The sequence below is a fragment of the Dermacentor andersoni genome, chromosome 5 (assembly GCF_023375885.2).
Source record: "Dermacentor andersoni chromosome 5, qqDerAnde1_hic_scaffold, whole genome shotgun sequence".
Classification (NCBI taxonomy): Eukaryota; Metazoa; Arthropoda; class Arachnida; order Ixodida; family Ixodidae; genus Dermacentor; species Dermacentor andersoni.
The window spans coordinates 138,604,189-138,624,678 of NC_092818.1; the positions used below are offsets into that span (position 1 = coordinate 138,604,189).

General features: G+C 41.0%; 1 protein-coding gene across 1 annotated transcript; it reads right to left on the reverse strand.

The window, feature by feature from the left end:
* Positions 1-1,403: 1,403 nt before the first annotated feature.
* Positions 1,404-20,247, reverse strand: Dnz1 (DNZDHHC/NEW1 zinc finger protein 11). The gene is made up of 8 exons (XM_050178699.3): positions 18,815-20,247; positions 18,082-18,244; positions 17,444-17,550; positions 16,253-16,314; positions 16,057-16,153; positions 12,906-12,978; positions 7,271-7,379; positions 1,404-5,098 (listed from the first exon to the last, which is right to left on the reverse strand). Exons 1-8 carry the CDS (start codon positions 18,931-18,933, stop codon positions 5,025-5,027), a joined length of 804 nt encoding a protein of 267 aa, XP_050034656.1. The 5' UTR covers positions 18,934-20,247; the 3' UTR covers positions 1,404-5,024.
* Positions 20,248-20,490: the final 243 nt, after the last annotated feature.

Sequence of the window (20,490 nt, forward strand, 5' to 3'; positions counted from 1 at the left end):
ATGGTGCACAAGGTGCAATCATCTTTCAGTTGATTCTGATTTACAAGTTCCTCGGTCATTTAGAAGTCCATTTGTAAACTGCATTACATGTATCAAGTATAAGCCCGTCTCTCTTTTCTTTATTTTCAACTAAACCAACTCCATGCAACCTTTTACACTTCACTTCATTTAAAAATAAGGAAATATTTCGTATTCGATCAAATATTCAAAGGTTTCCTTCTTTTTTTTTCGAATGTTTTCATTTGATTCAAATATTGCTAATTATCAGGCTTTCTTACACATATCAGAACAAACTCAATTTAGTAATAAAGCTTGGTTTCTGCTTCACAAAACATTTGTAGTTTTGCAAGTGCAGCCTGAAGGAACCAGTTGAAGATGCCAAAAAAGTTTCATCTTAAATGCCTGAGGAAATGTGCAGCTTTCAGTTACACACAGACTCGACAGTGTACTGATGCAACCACACAAAATGCATATTAGGTATCATGGTAAGAATGCTATGTAAAGTGCCAAACAGAAACATATGTGAAATCAAATTATGTGAAAACTGCTGTTGTCATCTAAATTGACTAGAACCACTTACCAGGGACCGGAATTCAGTTAATTGGGCAAGTAACTTATCCTACAAATAGTCAAGTAATCATGGAATAGATTATGGATGTGGTATAAAACCACCGGTCAAAATTTCTCTGGCCAAGCCATGCATAAATAAATTACAACATCCCAAGATTGAAATACTCACAGCTAAAATCAGCATGGTATTTTGCCAAATAGTAAGAAAACTTAAAAACTCAGAAATAAACAGTTTCCAAATTTTGACGGAGTGAGAGACGCTCATCCTGCCATTTGCCTACCACATTTCCAAAAGAAATTGGCAAGGTGTGCACATTTTTCTTAGAAAGGCAGGTGATCTTTAAAATAATCAGTTACACAGCATTCCAACTTTTCTGCTCATAAAACAAAAATTTCATCCCTAAGAGTAAAGCTCAATGCACAAGACACCATAGCTGTTTTGTTTCTGCTTATTTACTCTACTGCTAAGCAAAGAATTCCTAACGTTATATATGCTTGCACATTAGAAAATGGCTCAATTTCGACAACTCACCCTGCCACAATGGTGTACAACACTTTAGTTCCAGAAATATTGTGAAATGCTCACTTCTATTCATTTTGTGAGCAATTTCATGCGTCAATCACGCACCTACCTGTATGGCCATTTTTTTTTCGAAACCTAACTATGACGTAAATGCAACTTCACCATGTGCACAAAGAAAGTGATGAAAATATTAAAGTGTCAAAGTGGAAAAAAAATGTTCGTGAAATGTGGGAAGTCGGTCATGTGGTAAAAGTATATAGGTATATATATATGCATAGCATGGAAGCTGGCAGTTTGATTAGCTCGCAGCCTTAAACCAGCACTCTCCCACACTGATCCGTTGTCAGCACAACAGCAATGCTAGGCCGAGCTGCTTCGACGTTTGCTACCAAGCTTCCTGCAGTTTGGTGTCGTGTTTTTCAGTGACAGAAGTCACTGCTGTCTGCAACTCTGCCTTTGAAATACTCTCCACTAGCTTCAAAGTGCAGAAATCACGGCAATTGTTAAGCTTTGAATAAAGCTGTCTCCCAAAAGTCAGCTTCGCCGCACTACTTCAATGTTACATGGTGAAACATATGCAATGTATTGCAGTGAAGCATACCAAGGGTAGAAAGGTGCCACTGACTCGAGACATATGTATTCCTAAAGTATACATGCACCCACCGTCTCCTGTCACACTATAAGCACCGATACGCCTAACAGTTGTATAGGCAGGTCATCATAGCTATTTAAAACGTGCTTGTGGCAATCTGAGCCCTTGCAGGCAGTAAAAGGCCTGCATTAATTTTTCTGACGTTTTCACGGCTCCTATGGTGCCCAAAAAATCAGACGTTGCCTGCACATAAAAAACAACTCACCAGACTTAACTAGTACATGTGGCAGCTTGCCGAAAAACTTTCTGTTATGGGAGAGCGACTATGGACTGTCTGTACTAGCTTTGCACCATAAGATTTTCTTATTGTAAAGATTAAGCGTCCAAGCTTTTGTTTTCACTTGACAGTAGGACTCATGTTCGTTAAAAACAAAGCAAAAGTGCTGACCTTATATTACAGTTCAGGAGAGCTACAACTGATGGCATCACTGGAACCAAATCAACATTTTCTCTTTGCTGCAAATAACTGCACATGCATCGATAGCTTTGTGAAAAAATTCACTGATGGTTACACTACTTCCTAAGTGAAATTTAAGCGCAGCTTATGCGTGTTTTCATTTCATGATACATTGGCTGGCGTGGACAATCTGTCTTGTGTGGCACATTGCCAATGGAGCGCCTCGCTAATCGGGAGATCGTGCAAGGTAGTGCGTGAGCGACGCATGGGCACAATTCGCAGTCGCCACTGAAGACAGACCTTCGCTCATGCAGCGCTTTGTTTCCATATATGGTATCGATGGACACACTCGCCGCATGCCTTATCAATGGCGTCATCGGTGAACAGACGATGCAAGCTATTCTGGCACCATCTCGTAGCGATCGTCACCGCAGAACACATCTTGCGTGGTACTACCACTGTTCTCACGCTTCGCCACACTCTCCTCCTCCACTTTCCTTCTCGCACTCTCTTCGCTATAGCCGTCTTTCATTCCCCGCTGTTCTCTGCGTTCACTTTTTCATCTTTCACTGTGCTTGTTCGCTTGGTTACGCTGAGGACGCCAACACTTGATGCAGGAACAGGCTCCTAAGAGCTGCACTCTAAAATGAAGAAGAAAGCCTAATATATGTTCTAAAAGTTAATAGTTTGAATTCTGTAATTATGAACTACCTGCACATGTCGTATTATGACCCCTGTTCACCTTATGATGTGAGAAATTTGGATTCACCAACATGTGCACACCTTACAAGTAATGCCCATGCCTTGGAAACATACTTTTACAACAGGTGTAAAATTTCATCTTCGTGGTATCGGCTACTACAGTGGAAGGTTTTGTGAACTATGTATCAGACCAGATGTTTATGTATTAGCAATGAAGAACGCCAAGAAAATAAAGAGCGTGTAGGAGGCAGAACAGAGCTAGCGTCGATCGTGGTCGGAAGGTTGACACGTTAGATGTCATTATTAATGATAATGTGCCTAATGCCATAAAAGTACAATGAGCTCTAACTTAAAGCCCACCATGCTCATACTCGGCACATGCTGAGCATAGACACGACACCTTTACGAGGTGTGCAAGAGTCATGATGCTTATTAAGAGCATTTATTAAAAGTGAACAGTGGAACAAGACTCCACTTCGCAATTTTTTATGTTCAGCAGGAACACAGCTAAAGAATTTATTCTACAACAGTATTTCTAAGTGGAGTTACCAGTACAATTAATCAAGAATGTGAAGGAGCGACTCAAGTGTTTGAGTTGCACGCAGCCTAGTTGGCATGGCATAGAAGGCAATGTTTGGCACAAAAGCTTTGAGACAAGCACATAGAAAGATAGACATAACAGCATAAACATTTTGTTATACGTTGGTGTTTGTGTGCCCTCTCTATATACTATCCTTGTCTCAAGGTTCTGTGCTGAACATCAGTTTCTGAGTTATTAAACTCTTTTATGAGGAAAAGATGCCCTAAAACTGGGTTTGCACTACTGAGAGTGGTTGAGGCTGCTGAAGCTGTTGCACCAGAAATCAGTGCTCACTCAAAGTCAAAGGGTATTGAAGAAGTCTTGGAAAAGCGGTTTTTGGCCAAGTATCTACATTAGAGATGATAGAGGAGTCGATTGAAACGCAGTGTGTCCAGAGAACAGGTAGAGCGGCCTAAAAGCTACAAAAGAAAAGGTAAATGCTTGGCAATGGCTGATACTGTATAGCATACTAAATCTTGCAGGACAAGCACTTAACACAAAACTCCTACTACCAGTTCAGCATATAAAATTTTTTCCTACCAAAGGTTCCACTACAACAATGTTCGAAACCTGCTAGAATACACCGGATATTCTTTTGAATCAGTTAAAATTTACTGGAAAGACTTTTACTGTAAGCCTACTATACACCAAAAGTTGATATTTGTTGTTGACATTTGTAAAGAAACCAAATGTCCACTAAATCTAGCAGGAAATTCACTGAAATGGCATCAGAGAAGAGCAATCAGTGTTAAACATTTGTTCTGTTTACCATAGGAGCAGCTAAAAACAATATTGCAAATTGCCACGCTGAATTGGTATCCACAAATGAAAGACACATTTGGAAATTCGGTTAATCCGCATGCATTTGTAATCTTGGTAAACAGTGAGCAAGTTGATAAACAGAGCACCAAACCACTTATTGTACCTCGGCATTTTTTGCTCCTTTCATGAGAAGGAATGGAATGCATACGAGAGCGCTCATTAAATTATCATACATGCAGCATTCAATCAAAATCACCATCATCATCATAATCATCATCTTCCTATAGTTATGTCTACTGCAGGACGAAGGCCTCTCCCAGCAACCCTGTCTTGAAACCCCAGTCTTGTGCTAGCTGATTCCAAATTGCGCCCACAAATTTCCTAAATTCACCACTCCGCCTAGTTTTCTGCCATCCCTGACTGCACTTCCCTTCCCTTGGCACCCATTCTGTAATCCTAATGGTCCCCCTGTTACCTGCCCTACGCATTACATTACATAAAAATTATATGTCTGCAAATTCTTCATTGTTCTTAACAATAATGAAATATAAGATGTGTCAAAAACTGCTGCGTGTTTGTAGGTTTTAAAGTCTAGTGGTGAGAACCAGACCGTCAAAACAGTAAAACTATTTCAAAGCAATTATAGTAAATCGACGGGCTACCCATGTTCAATAAAGCACTGCAAAAGCGAACACATGTGCTACACTTAGTACTTATGCGATCAACACAATCCAACAAACAAAACAGTCGGGAACGTGGGACAGTTGAAGATGAGACACTATTTCACAGTTCACACATAAATAACTGCACGTCACCGGATACTCCACTGAGAAAGGCATCACACATCATATGATACGGCGTCGAGATTCGTGGGTGCAGAATCGCAAGGGAACAGCCACAGGAAGGGGGTCCCTACAAACAGATGATGAAACATGAAACCACTATGGCCAGGAACCAGATAGAACAAACACAAAGTTCTTTTAAATAAAGAGCAAATTACAATAAGTATCTGTCGACACTAATACTAGTTCAGTTATAATTCAATACTAATTCCGTCGTGTTGACTCCGAAGTCAGTGCCTACATTATATTCATATATTATCCTGCATGAGCACTATAGCATCAATTGAACATGTGCATGTCTTTTGAAGAGACAGCACAAACTCTGTCATTAACAAATACTGGACTGAAATTTTTTGACAACAAGGTCACAGTCTATCCCATAAATCATTTTAATAAATATGAACTATCAGTGCTGACAAAATAATCACCTGAGGCCAAGTGCACCACCTATGGGAGCCTTTAACTGCTGCCCCCATTACACTCCGTGAAATCAGTACCAGTTATTAAAATCTTTCATATCGCTACAGGCCATGTTTCATAAACAAGAGCACACCAGGTCAAACACATGCCCCAAGAAAAGGTCCTCTTTTTATTAACAGTGTGACAGCCAAGACACTTCTAAGCTTGATCGGAAACTCGAAACTACACATTTAGGCAAAAAGCCTCGATAGTGAGACAGGGGAGACAATGAGGCATTTTAGCTAATATAATTTGCAGATGTTATCCGCTGCAGCAGTCTGCACCTAAAAGCTGTGGAAGTTGATGTTATGTAAAGCATTTTACACATAGTTGGCTATCCAGCATCGTTCGAGGTTCTTCAAAGAGTTGCCAACGTGTTTGTGTAAAGTAAGCAATTGTGTGTGTGCAACACGAGCAAGACAATGACGACGATAAAATGACGGCACCGGCATAGCGACAATTTTGTTGTTGCTCGAGAGAAGTAATGCTATGACCTTCTGTTGCAACCTGGGCTCATCCTAAATGTAGTACAATATCCCACAGCATTCGCACAGAAGCATGCGTGCACACAGTGTCTTCGTAGCGTTGTCTGCTACAAAGAAAAGACTGGGGAATGTGAGCCGGTCCAGACGGTGAGTGCAGTCGAACACAGCATCTCAAAGCACTAGCTGCCACAAGGCAAGAATTAGAGAACCTGGCATTCTGGCACTTGTGACGCATGGAAAAGATAGTGGTCGGTCTGTGCCAGTCATCTCAAAAGGCTAGTTGGCATGGGCACGAGAGAGGCGTGTGTGAGATCATGGCGTAACAATTACAGCATGGGGCGGCTGTGCTGGAAGTCAAAAGCTCGATCCCATTACCAAACACATGAATTTTTACTTGATTGAAAAAGCCCAAAATAAGGCAAGACAGGAACCTACTTACATACCTAGCTAGCACTAAAGTTCGTGGGATGAGCCAATGAATGCTTCATATTAAAAGATATCTATGCATCTGGTCCGCACAGTGAACATCACTACTCCTGCATTGTTTCACAGATTTCAAAATAACCTTCGTTTTGCCTACACAAATGGACTTCTGTGCTACCCCCAATTCCCTCTCACATAAATCAAATATTAATTGATATTTCACATTCAAATTAATGTGCCATAACCTATATTAAAATGCATAGTTGACCAGAAAACAGATGCGGCTACACAGTTCAGTGCTTCGTGTCTTGTCCTGTTTCATGAGTAGCAGTACCACTCTCCAAACAGCTAGCTTGAACAGTTTAAAGGTGACCAACAAAAAGATTTGACCGTGCTAAATTTAAGCAAAGTGTTGAGTTAACTATTGTTTAAGTAACATGAGTGCACTACAACATTTATGTCCTGACTGCATCTATTGGCAGGCTTAACAAAGCCCTTATCGCACATCAATTTTTTTGAAATGAAAAAAATATTCAGAATAAATTACACAAGCTCTGGTTTGTTTAAGTGACAAATGACTAACAGTTAGCCTTAATAGTATAGCAAGTAGTATAAGCTAAATTTCTAGGTTTCTTTAAACCAAATAGCTTTCTTTGGCCCTTTCAGTAGTTTTCTGTGGTTGGTCGGTGGTCGAGCGACGGTCAGTGGTCGAACTTGGCAAGAAAACCATTTTCTCCAATCCCTCACTAGCTCATTTGTTCAGGCTATTTGCTTACATTCACAATCACCATCAATGATTCTTGCACAAATTTTTGTTTCTCTAGAGAAATCAATTTAAAAAGATTACAAAACAAAAATGCACTTAACGCACTCACCACGACCACAAACTTCGCTCATAAGAGCCATTTTTGGCTTTCTTGCCCGGAAAGGTCCTTTCTTCTGTATTTGCTCGACAGCAGTTTCATCGGAAAGAATTGCCTGGAACTGAGAAATTTTAACTGTTAGAACAAAATCCGCATTCAGAACGTGTGAATACTTCTGAAAAACAATGTCTAAATTTTACTGCCCAACAGTAACAAAGGTCTTATTTCAAGGCAAAGACATTCGCTGGTGTCTTATGTATGGCCAGTTCTCACTGGAAGGTTTGGATGCAGACAGCACAGGTAGGTCTGCAAAGTAGGTCCCAAAGCACTCATCATGACAGCTTTCTGATGAAGTGTGGCCAGGAAAAGCTGATCAGAAGCTCCCTACAAGCTCATAAAAACACAGCTTGAACCTCTTCCAAAAGCATACAGACCCCATTTCTGTTTGTTGATGACTCATGTGGCTTAGTATGCTAAGGCAGCCCCTGAGCCACTAGAGATGGCACAGTTGAGGGCTGGAATGCGTCAGATTAATTTTGGTCAATGTGGAGTTCTTCAAGGTGCACCACAATCATGGAACACAAGTGCTTTTCCATTCTGCCTCCATCAAACTGTGGCCGCCAAGACAAGCAGTCAAACCTCCAACCTCACATTCTCAGCATCAAGATACTATAGGCCATTAAGCTACTGCCAAAAGCGCGTGCTTATCAGCTGGTGACAACTTCCCAGTTTCCTACGAGCAGTTTCAGTCCTTTGATCATGAAAGAGTGGCAATGTTATAGAGTCAAATAAAATTATAAGGAGCCTGGGTTGCGCTATACATCAAACCTGCAAAACTTAGTGGTATTCATGTCAAATAAATATCTAAAAAGGAATTCGACTTTGCATATAGTACTGTCAAACTCCAAGCACCTACAACCTGCACTGCAGAACCACTTGCAGTCACTCTTTCTTTTCTTGTGTATATTCTTTCCGAGCATGCTTTAGCACATAACCAAGAGGTAGGGTACAATACAAAACGCATAACCAAACACAGAGATATAGATTGTACCAGGTTGCTAAATTACTTACACATGCTGCTGCGAGAATTAGGTCACCATAGGGTGTTTCAGCACCGCAGCCTTTTCAGCAGCTTTGTTTTATCATGTATAATGGACTCATCACAAGTGTTCACAAAAGTTTGTTATACCCAGGTTCGGATATATCAGATGACTTAGTATATCAAACTCTTTCTTTAGTGCACAAACCACTTCCTTATAGCCGGATTCAACTGTATTTACAATAGCTTCACTTTTGTGCTTGCAGCCATAAAAAAAATAAACCCTTAAACCATGTAGTTTTAGCTGATCCTTTGCCTACATTCCAAGTTTACTAGTATTTTTTCATGTTAACTGTACAGGGTCGTACAGTTTCCTAGTACTCTCCTACCTTTATAGTAACACTTGTGACACAGTTTTCACTGCCAAATGCATGCAAAGAATTGACTACAGCAGCGTTGTGTTTCGAGTCACATTGCTAAAATAAGCCTTCCCTAGAAGTGGGGTAGCAGATTACCTAACCTTGTTACATCTATCATTAAACTTCTCTCATAAGGCCGCAGCACTGGTACAAAGAATAATTTCTTATAGATATTGGGATCAGTAACAACAAAAAGAGATTCCTTATTTTTATGCATTATTTACACATACTGTTACTATTGTAATGAATGATGTTTTGGATATATTGTTCCAGCTATATATATATACAGTCTATGATCGTTACAACGAACCCAAATACACAGACTTTCAAATGTAAAGGACCATATTTCAACCTTAGTTTGCTCTACCTATCTTATTAATGCAACAAAGTTCGCTTTTAATGGACTGTGCTACAACGGACTATTGGCTACAGCAGACAAAATCAGGGGCAATTTTTGTCAAAATCGGGCGCATAGAATGGACTTTTGCTGTGTCTACACGGGCTTACAACTGACTTGCGAGGGTCAGCCAACGATCGCGGCTCAATATTGCGCACGTGAGGGAGGAAGCCATCTTCTTCCGCACGTGAGACAAAGGGGGGTGGGGGTTAGAGGGGGTAGTTCTACTACGGCGGCTGCTGCTTATGGCACGGCGCCGTGGGTGCTATATCTTGAAAGCAATCTGCAATGTGGAGAAAGTGCACTCTCGTGCGGGTGCCGTATCTTGAAAGCAATCTGCGATGTGGACAAAGTACACCCAATGCCGGTAGCTTCGTATGCACTGTGCTTTCTACGTTTAGTTCGCATTAAAGCGAGAGACAGCACGAAGGTCAATTCGCTCACTGCTGCTACAGCGCTTCCGCACTCCAACATTTTGACAGCAATTTTGCGCAGTCATCAAGCGAGACGTGTTCATGTTTACCTGTGCACGCGTGACACCGTGCTTGTTAATTTAGTTAGCAAGCAAATGTTTACAACTTTACACGGCCGACAAAATTACTATCCTTACTTCACATAGCTGTCTACTAATTTGTTATCGCAATCGATGCTTTGTCTCTTGGATAAAACTGAGACTTATTTTTTTTTTACTTTAGACGTTCGTCACTCACCCTTTGCAGTAACTTTGTTACACATCACAACCACAGTTTCGGAAGTGAGCCGTTTCAGATATTACAGACGTCGGATAAAACGGACATCTTTTGTTGGTTTATCAGGGTCCATTGTAACGAGAGTCGACTGTAGTATATTTTTTACTCTTTGAATTACTGCAATAATGATGCAAAATGTGTACTGTTTTATTATTCCCTGCCTCACTTCCCCTTATGTAATGTCCACTCAAGGGTCCCCAACATAAATTTATTATTGTTATGATGAAATTTTGACTCTAATGAAATTATGAGTAGATGATACAACACCAAAATTAGCTCAAAGTTTTACATACCAACTGAATACTAGCTGTTTCGACTAAGATGAACTAGTCCTTAAAAGCGGTGCGTAAAAGACAGAGCTGTGACACATCATTGGCCCCAGGAAACAAAACAAAAGATTCAGCCATAATCTTTAATTATGTGTTTGATTGTCTAATAGTAATACTGAAAAGACTTTTGAAATAATCCACTCAAGAAAATCTTGCATTTGTGTAACTGAAGCTAGTTGGTGCTCAAGGTATGTGCCATTAGTAAGTATCCCAAGACTAGCAAAAGTTTTGAGATACCCCTCCATAAACTTCTGGCATAAAACGAATTGGTGTTTGATTTCGCATACCTTTTGTGGCCTGCGTACAGCAAAACAATACCTAATGAATTATGTAGAATGCATCACAGGCATAAAAGCACTCCACTGTCATTCTCTAGATACATGCAAGTAAAACATGGATGATATGAATTTCATGGCACTTCAAAAAATATTTGTACGATGTAATATTCAGATAATTCAGAAACAACAATCGCTACACCAAAGTGAGGGTAAGACATTCTTTATTATTTATTGGGGGTAACATTTGGTTGAAGAACTCCTTGATAAGCTTTCTGGACCTTTATTCCCTTGGTGTTGTTGAGTAGACAGTTCTTGCATGTGTAAAGCTTCACTCTCATTTCTTCATATAGGTTGCCAGCAGTCAACGTACACTGGAATGGGCACTGTTCAAGTGCTAAGGCTTCCACCAAGATCATGGAAGACTGAAATTTCGTATGCCACCTTTGCAGCTGTACACCATGGCACCTGTACACCATGGCACCTGTACACCATGGCACCTGTACACCATGGCACCTGTACACCATGACAGCTGTACACCACAGTTGTACACTGCTCCACCCTAAAAGGTCTCATGCCTGCTCAGAAATTTGTATTCTCCATCGCTGTATGCACTGTGTAAAGCAGACAGTGCGTACAAGACAGGCCTTGCACAGGAAAATCAGTTTTCAATTAGAAGTACTTTATATGGACATATGCATGCACATTGATGGGCTTGCATGCTTGAATGAGAGCTTCGAGATACAGTAAAACCTCATTAAACCGTACCCACTTAAACAGTAGTTTTGTTTTAAAAGTAATAAAGTCAAATCCCCAACTCAACGGCCATCGAACATAAAATGTTTTGTATCCGCATAAACCGTACCAGCTTACTGTGTACGTATCGGTTAACACGTAGTGTTTCCACTTTTGGTCGCACAAACATGGCAGTGTGTCATCTCCATCGGGTGGCCCAGCAGAACAACAAGCCTCAGAGATCAGAACAACAGCCTTCAAGCACCCTGTGCGTTTGCGCGTGAAGCCACATCAACATCAACATCATTTCGGTGCCGTGCCAGATGGTGTTGTGGCATCGTGCAAGCAAGGACTCGCGTCATGCCGAAGCTCGGTTAAAAAAAGGCGCTGGGTGCTCAGCATTGAAGAAAAATTATACATAATTTGTGCTATCAAATGTGACACGAAGTCTGCACTGGCACGCGACAGTGATCTACTGTTAACTACGGTGTGTGGCATTTGTAATGCGAAGAAGTTGCTCGGCAGCGCTGCTGCGACCGTGAAGAGATGCCATGTCGGCTACGATAGCGAGGTCACCTACCAACTCGCCCAAACTGCCACGCTTTTGATGAGGTTTGACTTTTCGCCATCGCTTCCTCTGTTGTTGCCGAAATTGTCGCCTAGCGACAGTGATGAGGACAACTCGGAAAGCGAGAGCATGGGCGATTCAGGCCCAACAGTGGCAGAAGCTGCGCATTACGTCAGCCTCATGAATGCAATCATCACGACGAGAACAGCGCCCCACAATGAAAAAGGCGCCCCGCGACTTCTGCAAGGCTACCGCACCCGTGCAGGGAGAATATATAACGCCAACGAGGAATCTGCCATGTGAAATCATCACGACGAGAACAGCGCCCCACAATGAAAAAGGCGCCCCGCGACTTCTGCAAGGCTACCGCACCCGTGCAGGGAGAATATATAACGCCAACGAGGAATCTGCCATGTGAGTGTTTGCCAAAAAGAGGGGGCAGGCTGAAAAGCTGGTTCGCAGCTTCAGTAAGTGCGAGGCCGCTAGCTATCGTCGCTGCTAGGCCGCCGCGGCATCAAAAAAAAATAACACTTTTGTCATGCGAAGTGAATAAATACTGCATGTTTCTTTTGTTTTGTTTTTTTGCCTTTCATCGCACTCTCTCTGAGTTCCGTTTTTGACAGGTAAGTGGGTGATCTAATGCTCGATCTCATGCTATTTCGGTTAAGCAGTACTACCGTTTAGTACATGCTTTTTCCAAGCTCCAGTCAACTACGGTTTAACAAGGTTTCACTGTATCAAGATTCTGGGAAAAAGCAATGGTTGCACTACAAGAAGGCTGGTAAAAGCATTTTTCACAAAGAAAAATATCATGTCTGACATTTTGCACTAAGATGTCAGCGAAATCTATTTGTCCGTATGGCAGAGAGGAAAAATTTGGTTATGACATGCTACGATGTCCCAGGCTGCAATACTTCTACATGAAGGTTTTCAGATAAACCTCACACATGAAATCAATATCATCCATACATTTTCTTTTCTTAATAAAAGCACACATTTATGAGTAGGAAAACATTGCAACAGCAACAAGACTAATTCTAACATTTAGTCAAAGAGTGCAGCACAATTTTCATTCACCTCAGGAACTAATGTTCAGCATGTCTCACACTAAATTTTGGCTCAAAGTTGGTTCTTACCTGGTCACACATGATTGCAATCACAAAGATCCCAAAAAGAATGCTTTCCACCAGGAGGCAGACGGAATGAATCCTGTTACGTGCAATGACAAAAGAGGAGGACATATAAGACAACACACCCATCGGCAGTGCGCTTTGAGAACTATACTAAATTGCGCATACAAAAACCATTCCTCAAAGTTCAAAATGAAGCATTAACACTATAAAAACACCAACATATTCATTGCATTCCTTTTTAGAATGCTTTGTATGCTCATCATAAATCACAACATATAATATGCCAATATAAAATTACTTAATTTACAGCACCTTCTACAATGAGGTTTCACTTTCTTTAATGAGACATTAAAGGGAAACACTGAATCAGTTTAGATTGATAAAGTATCATTTCCAAAGTTTAATAACTTCACCCTAATAGCTTATAAGATAAAAAAATTGACAACAAAGTTCAATTTTGTTTTCAATTTTGCGGCATAGCCCAAGGGCCAGTTGTTTAGTGTGACGTCATGAATTTCAAAGTACTTTTTTGTATTTGGTTGGGTAAAAGTTCTTGAAAATTGTCAGGTTTAGTGTTTGGCATTCATCTTTAAGCAGATTAACTAGACTGGAGCAGATGCCGCCAAAATCCATGACGTCATGACGAACTGGTGCAGGAACCTCAAGGTGGCAACACCACCAGTCTTTCGTTCTAATACCTCTACTGGCTCCCCAAGCCCCATCTCACAGTAAGTGAGGCTTTTCTTTTGTATTATAGTACATTGTAATTTAGTAATACTGCTTGAATAATTTTCTTGTTAGTGCCCCTTTAACATCAAAGCCACAGAAAATTAGCATCCCACCCCAGTGATGATGAACCAACAGTACATTTTCAAACTTTTCCCGTTTGTACAGACCCAATGCTGAAACCTAAGGCAATCTAGGCAGTAAATGTACTACTACACAAAAGTGCTGCATTTAGTAAAAAGTAGAGCGGTTGTTGTTGTGCAGCTGGCACTGCACAATTGCATCAGTGTACTTTTGAACATGTTCCAGTCATCTGAAGTTCACTGGACACATACAGGAAACATAGCTAGTTGCTCAAATGCGTTTCTTCTTTCTTTCTTTTTTTTTCCAGAGGTTTCCATACAATTTCCTCGGAAAGGCTGGGTGTAGCAACACTTGCGATGCAACTTGTGCAGGTGTGCTCTTTGGCCTCACAGCCTGTTTGCACAGGCTCATGCATTCAGTCAAGGCACATACATGTGTGCAAAGAGATCAGCAATGTCTACGACAACAAGCTTTGAAAGTTAGTGCTTGTGGTATCAATAGAGGCCAATTACGACAATACTGAAATGCATGCAGCATTTCACTGTAGACAACAACTTGCTCAACTTGAAAAAACATCACAGTGAACCTCTGACTTTCAGAAAATGAAATCAGGACTGTCTAGCAGGGCAGCTTTGAAATTTTACCGATTAGCAGGGTGCTGCAAAACCCCAAGGCAACACAGCAGAGAAACACATGAGAAACACCTTACTGGAGGGCTCTGGATTATTTTAGTCCATCTGGGGCTCTTTGCTACACATGCGGATGTTCAAGCGGTCATGAAATGGTCGTCCAACTATTCGCAATTTATAATTGGAATTGACAGTAAAGTGGCCAGTATGTTTAAACAGACAATGCTGTGCTCTAAGCATATACTCTAACCTGAAATTTCAAATTAAAATTGCTGCTTCTAAGCCCTTCCAACCGACATTGACAACCATTTTAACATGACTTGTGTGTCATCAAAAAGTTCAAGGCCAGTGCTGTGTTATCTGCTCCAAAAACCGTCTGTGCACCGTACCATGATGATGCAAGCCCACAGCTGTGCTTATGCTCCAGCAGATACTTTCCCTTGAAAGTGAGCAACAGCTCCTCGATTCTTCGCACAGCGCATTGTGCCTACATTTCTTTCATTCGCAATATAAAAACAGCACAAACCAGAGAACGGCTACAGGAACTATCTCAGGCTGACCTCCACGGCGCACATGCAAAAACAAAACCACACATGGCAACCACGACAAATTTTCAGCGCCTGCCAATCACTTTCAATGCTTGCAGTACACAAAAGCATGGCTTTCGAGATTGACTTCAGTTCCTCCAAGGAAGCAGTTGCTGGGGGTGAGATTTCACCTCATTACCCATTAGCGTTGTCGGACTGCCGTACAATTTAACAGCGTTATAAAAATAAATTTCTATCACAGTGAATGCACTGACATTTTGTCAGGCTGCTGTGGGACACTTGTGTTTAAACAGGCAATGCTTAACGCAAGCCAAAAGTTTGGTTTCATGGCCCTTTAATACAACACCACTTTCGCACTCCACACTCATCGAAATACAGCTGCTTTAGCAAGGGAACAAGCCTTATACTCAGCAGCATGATGCCATAACCACTGAGCCACTATGGCAGGTTAATTTAATAGGAATAATGCATTGCCTTTCTTAAGGCTTATACCTTATGCTCTATGACTGCTTGATACAGTGACAAAATGATACTTCCAAGTAGAATGTGCCACTGCTTTGTAACGACAGTGCACTACTATTATTGAAATTGGCTGTTGGTGGTTGAAAGGCAAGTGAAGGTAGTATACTAATATTACAAGGGCATTAATGCTTTACCATCCTAGTTTTCCAAAAGGGGTAAACTTAAACATACTTTTTTTTTTATTCTGGCAAAGTCTTTCCACATAAGAATCGCATAGTGAAGAGCCAGAACTTATGTAAATGGCCAAAGCTTAAGCATAGCAAAAGAACACAAAAGAAAGCTAGGGAACATGAAAGATGCAACATTCACCCTACCAGGTGCCAATTAACTTGGTCAATTGAAAATTTAGTTTCTCTACATTTAATGCCATTTTCAAAATCATTTAAATCTTAAAACAGACCACAGCAGCACAGATTAGTAATTTTGAAGTCGCCAGCGAGTTTTGTCAAGTTTACAGAATGTGGACTCCATGCAAGATTTCTCTACAGTAATGTCAGACATGAAAACATCAACTATTTCATATCTAGCATACTTAGAATGCACCTATCCACCTACTTAAAATATATGCCCAATATCACAGTGTGTTCCAACATGATAAAAGTTAGAAAACGTTGCCTTATTGCAAAAGACAAATATGATACTTACACTCGGTTTTGCTTGTAAGCAGGGCTATGAACACAGTTTGCACATTCCAGGTTCCATGACACAGCCACTAATACAATTATGTACAAGCACCCCAGCCCTGTAAAGTGCAAGTACGAGAATCAGTACACATTATGTAATTATGGTAATTTTCAGTGAAGATCACACATCAAGAATGAACACAAATGGTCGCCCTTACCAACATACAGGAGAAACTGAATAAAATACTTCTGGTTCCGTTCTCCAACACAGTTGTTGATCCTGTGAACACAAAATTAAGCATGATGAAATGCCATTGCAAGGATTAAAAGAACAAATTGATTTTCCACTGATATTGTAAGTGGCATAAAAAGATAAATCAGAAAATTAATGTCCTCATTGCACAGTTTTCATGGGCATGCAATGTCACAATTGTCAAATGCAGTTACAATCAAACATTTTTATAAAAAAGTGTTTTGAACCTACAAAATCCTTCATTGCACAGCTTGCTTTGTCATAAAGCATGAGCCCAGTACTGCACACAATAGAGCAGGCTGAGCCCACTCAGAAAAACAAAACCTTTACTTAACCTGAATTGAAGAAATACTTAGAGAAAGAAATGAACAACATGCTAGCCCGCTCACTGAGGGCATAAAAGCAGTGGCGGCAAGCCCTCACTGAAATTTGTCATGCCATCACCTTCTGAATTAATCGCTGCAAAATGGACCGCTGTGCACACAAAATTCATCAGTGTGCTTGCCCATGAGTTCAAATTCGCCCGTGTTGGTTTCCATGATTCGTTCCTACAGCTTGTTTACTTGGCTCTGACACCCAAGTGGAAGCACGAAGATCGCTGTGCCTATATTTGTTCTATTTACGGGCAGGCTATGATCATGCTGCTCGTTAAAGTACTCGGGCATTTGGTCGGCTGTTTGTTTGCTTTTTTATTCGGCATATGGACAGGGCTAACATAGCCACTGTGGAGTCGAGACATTCCCACGTGGTCCTTGTTGTGGTGTCAAGTCAGCACTCGTTATTGTGCACCGCAGCACAATGGTGGCTGCGGAAAGCAGTGACAATGCCGCTCTGAGTGTTTGTTATAAATAACAAATCCGCTGTGTCAGGCACACCTAAATTCCTTCATTGTAGTGGTACACAGAGTGGAGGTGTTGGCAATACATAAAATAAAGGAATTTGGCCAATACATCTGGAATCTTTCATCATACAGGTGAATTCATTGTAGAAGTGTTTATTGTAGAAGTTCTCCACTATTTCAAGCATGAAGGGAGCTCACACTTATTGAATTCGCCTATGGCTCCCATATTTCCAATGGCACAGTAAATTTTCTCTGAGAAATTAGGAAAATGCTGCAATAAAAGGCACACAATGAAGTCAGCAATGTTTAACACACCAGGGACAATGGTGATCCATCCTGCGAATGCATCGTTGGCATATTCTGCAGTGATGCGCGCGTGGCGGCCTGTATGTTTCACAGCGAGAGCATATAGTCCAGTCGCCCTGCCCAGTGAAAAAAAAAAGGAAAGTGAGAACACTTTGTTCAGCATGAAAACCAGCATGAAAACTGTAGAAAACCGATGAATGTTTGAAAGTAAATTTTTTCTTTAAAGGGATTCCGAAATGACCCCTTGTAAGTTTTGTGTCTCATGTACAAAAAAGACACAATAGCTTTACTCGATCAATGTCACGAGGCATAATGCATGAGCCAATGATAACTACAGTAATTCGTTAAGTTAGTGTTAAGTGAAGTTAAGAACTAGCGAGTTGTTTTGCTGGTGGCATGCAATAGCATGATCTTCGGCAGGTGCTATGGCAAGCAGGGTAGTGTATGCCATTATTCTTTGCTAGTGTGGCCAAACGTGAAACAGGCCAGTAATATATAGTCCCAATGAATTCTTGTTAATGTCACTTGCTGGAATCTTAGTCAAGCCAAAATTCAAAGAGGTGGCGTTAACTATATTCATGCAGTGTATACACTCAAGGTGCCAGGGAAAGCTAATTATGGTATGGTTCAGTAGCTGCAACCCTCACCTTGTCATCTATAGGTTTGTTAGCCCTCAGCGCATCCGAAAAATCTAGGTTCGTCTGAGGTAGAGGGACTGTTCCTGGGTCTGAGAATACTGCCCTAGTGTGCGCCATCAGCGTCAGGAACACGATGATGTTGAAGCAGACCACATTAAATGCACCCCAAAGACTGCAAGAGAATTTCACATATCAAATAACAAATAAAACCAGAATAGATCACGAGGGCGGTTACCAGATTACAGATCATTCGGGCAGAGATTCAGCACGGTTTAGCGGTGCCGTTACGAAGCGGTCATGACCATTAAGAACCCACGGGCTAAATGCACGAATCACAGTAACGTATTCAGACAATTGCTTTCGTTGCCAAAGAAGCGGTGCTCCGCGAACACTGCACATGTGCTGAGAATAAACCTCGTGGAAGAGTTTATTTAAATATAGAGAACCAGAATGAGCGACCGTGATCAGAAGTGTCAGATGAATTTCATGCACTGTCAAGTGACATATGCACCGACCTAGCAATTCAACTTCGCTCATACGTATTGCATTTCATGCACATTGCCATGTCATGCTTGAGATCGGCACAACTGCACCAATTTTAGAAGTGTTACACAGAGCTGCCATAAACATAAAGCTGATTTCGCTAGTTTCATGTCTGATTCCGAAAGCGTAGAGCGGGTACTTTATTCATGGCTCACGTCGTCAGTACAAAAATTTGCGAGACCAACGCTTGCATACGCACCTTGTGTACATCGTCGGAATGACCATCCACTCGACAATGGCATAATCAGCGTAAATAATTGATCCATAAGTGGAGCACACGCAAAGCAAGCCACAGATATCGTAACGCCACACTACCATCGTTATGAAGGCAACATGTCAACACCTTCAGCTGCTTTACAAAAGATTCATATTTCTATTAGGCGGTTCGCTGACACCTCTTAGTCCTCAACGATATGCTAGCATTTCTAACGATTCCCCTTGTTTCTCACGATCATCGCAACAATACAATACTCGTCGCCAATGCTAATATTTATGACACCTGCGGACCTACGTATCGCCAAATTCGCGTCGTACAAGCGGTCGCGCCCCCTGGCTTTCTTGCTAAGAAACGCCCACTTATAGTTCTAATTTCCGGCACACCTGATGCTTCAGCGCTGCAACGACATTTAGTAGTTTCGGTTTCGGACCCTATGTTTTTCGCACAGAGGTTTCTGGTGGGACTTTGTCTGTTATTCTATATTGTATATTCAGTACTGCGTTTACATTTATACCCTTAATTGTGCCACATACGTTTTACTGCGGCGGTGTGTAGTTCTACATCGTCAATGCTGTCGTATTTGTCGGCCTGAGCTGGTTATATGAATGTAGTCATGTCATGTGCGCTCACTTGTGGCTCGTCCAGATACCGGATTTTTAGACACTAAGGATGCGTGTTTTAGGGGTCTAGAACAGAAACTTAAAGCCTCACTTTAGGCGCGATAGTGGCCGAAACAGGCACTATAAAATTGTTCTCCAGCGAAAAGTCTCCTGATTTATCTGACCAAGAACCGCTCCCCTGTGCTACCTGAGCACACAAAGGGCCGTTTTAGTTCTTTTTTTTTTTTTTTTTTTTGTCAGTCCACATCGTGTAGCCAACTTGTCTAATACATTTGTTCTGACACAATGCATGGGCAGATAGTGTATATCGAACAGCCAAACTTTTCTGCTTACAATGACGTATGAAGTGCAGGAACCACGGGAATACAAAATACACCAAGAAAGCTGCTAAACAGTTCATGAGAGAAGCTAAAATCCATAATTGATTGAAATGCATGGATTGAAATCAACAAATGCACCAGTTAAGAAAAGAAGCGTTGAAAAGTGTACGCTTCCAAATATTCGAAAATGTTCTAAGAAAAGTAACACATGATTATCCTCTCTAAGTGTCGGAGATTTCGCCTCTCTCACTCAGAAAAAGAAAAAGAGGGCTCAGCATCGACAAAGGTGAATGGAGCGCTTTTGCTTTTCTATATGTTTGACGGCTTCGCGTAATCTGGGATTCTTGAGTGTCTGCGTGTAAGAACCTGTCAAATTTCTTTGAGCAGAAAAATCCATCTTCCTTTTTTGGGATAGACTAGTTTTGCTCAAAGTTTTTCTACAGCTACTACAACGCAAGAGGGATGAAATTAATTAACAATTTTAATTAATTAATTGCTGATTAACTAATTGATCTATTTGTTTGTTTGTTTGTTTGTTTGTTTGTTTGTTTGTTTGTTTGTTTGTTTGTTTGTTTGTTTGTTTGGTACTAATTTAGAAACATAAGTGGTCTGGGACGGCAAGGCTAAAGGCACAGAGTATTCACCCGTACATTGCTCAACAGTAAGGTAGCATTCACTGTATGCCTAAAAATATTTTAAATATATACATTATAATACC

Coding starts and splice junctions, on each gene's coding strand:
- Dnz1 (XM_050178699.3), bottom strand. CDS start 18,933: ATGGTAGTGTGGCGTTACGATATCTGTGGCTTGCTTTGCGTGTGCTCC. Junction 16,315..17,443: donor ATGGATCACCATTGTCCCTG/GTGTGTTAAACA, acceptor TTGTGTTCACAG/GATCAACAACTGTGTTGGAG. Junction 12,979..16,056: donor GCTTACAAGCAAAACCGAGT/GTAAGTATCATA, acceptor TGCACGTAACAG/GATTCATTCCGTCTGCCTCC.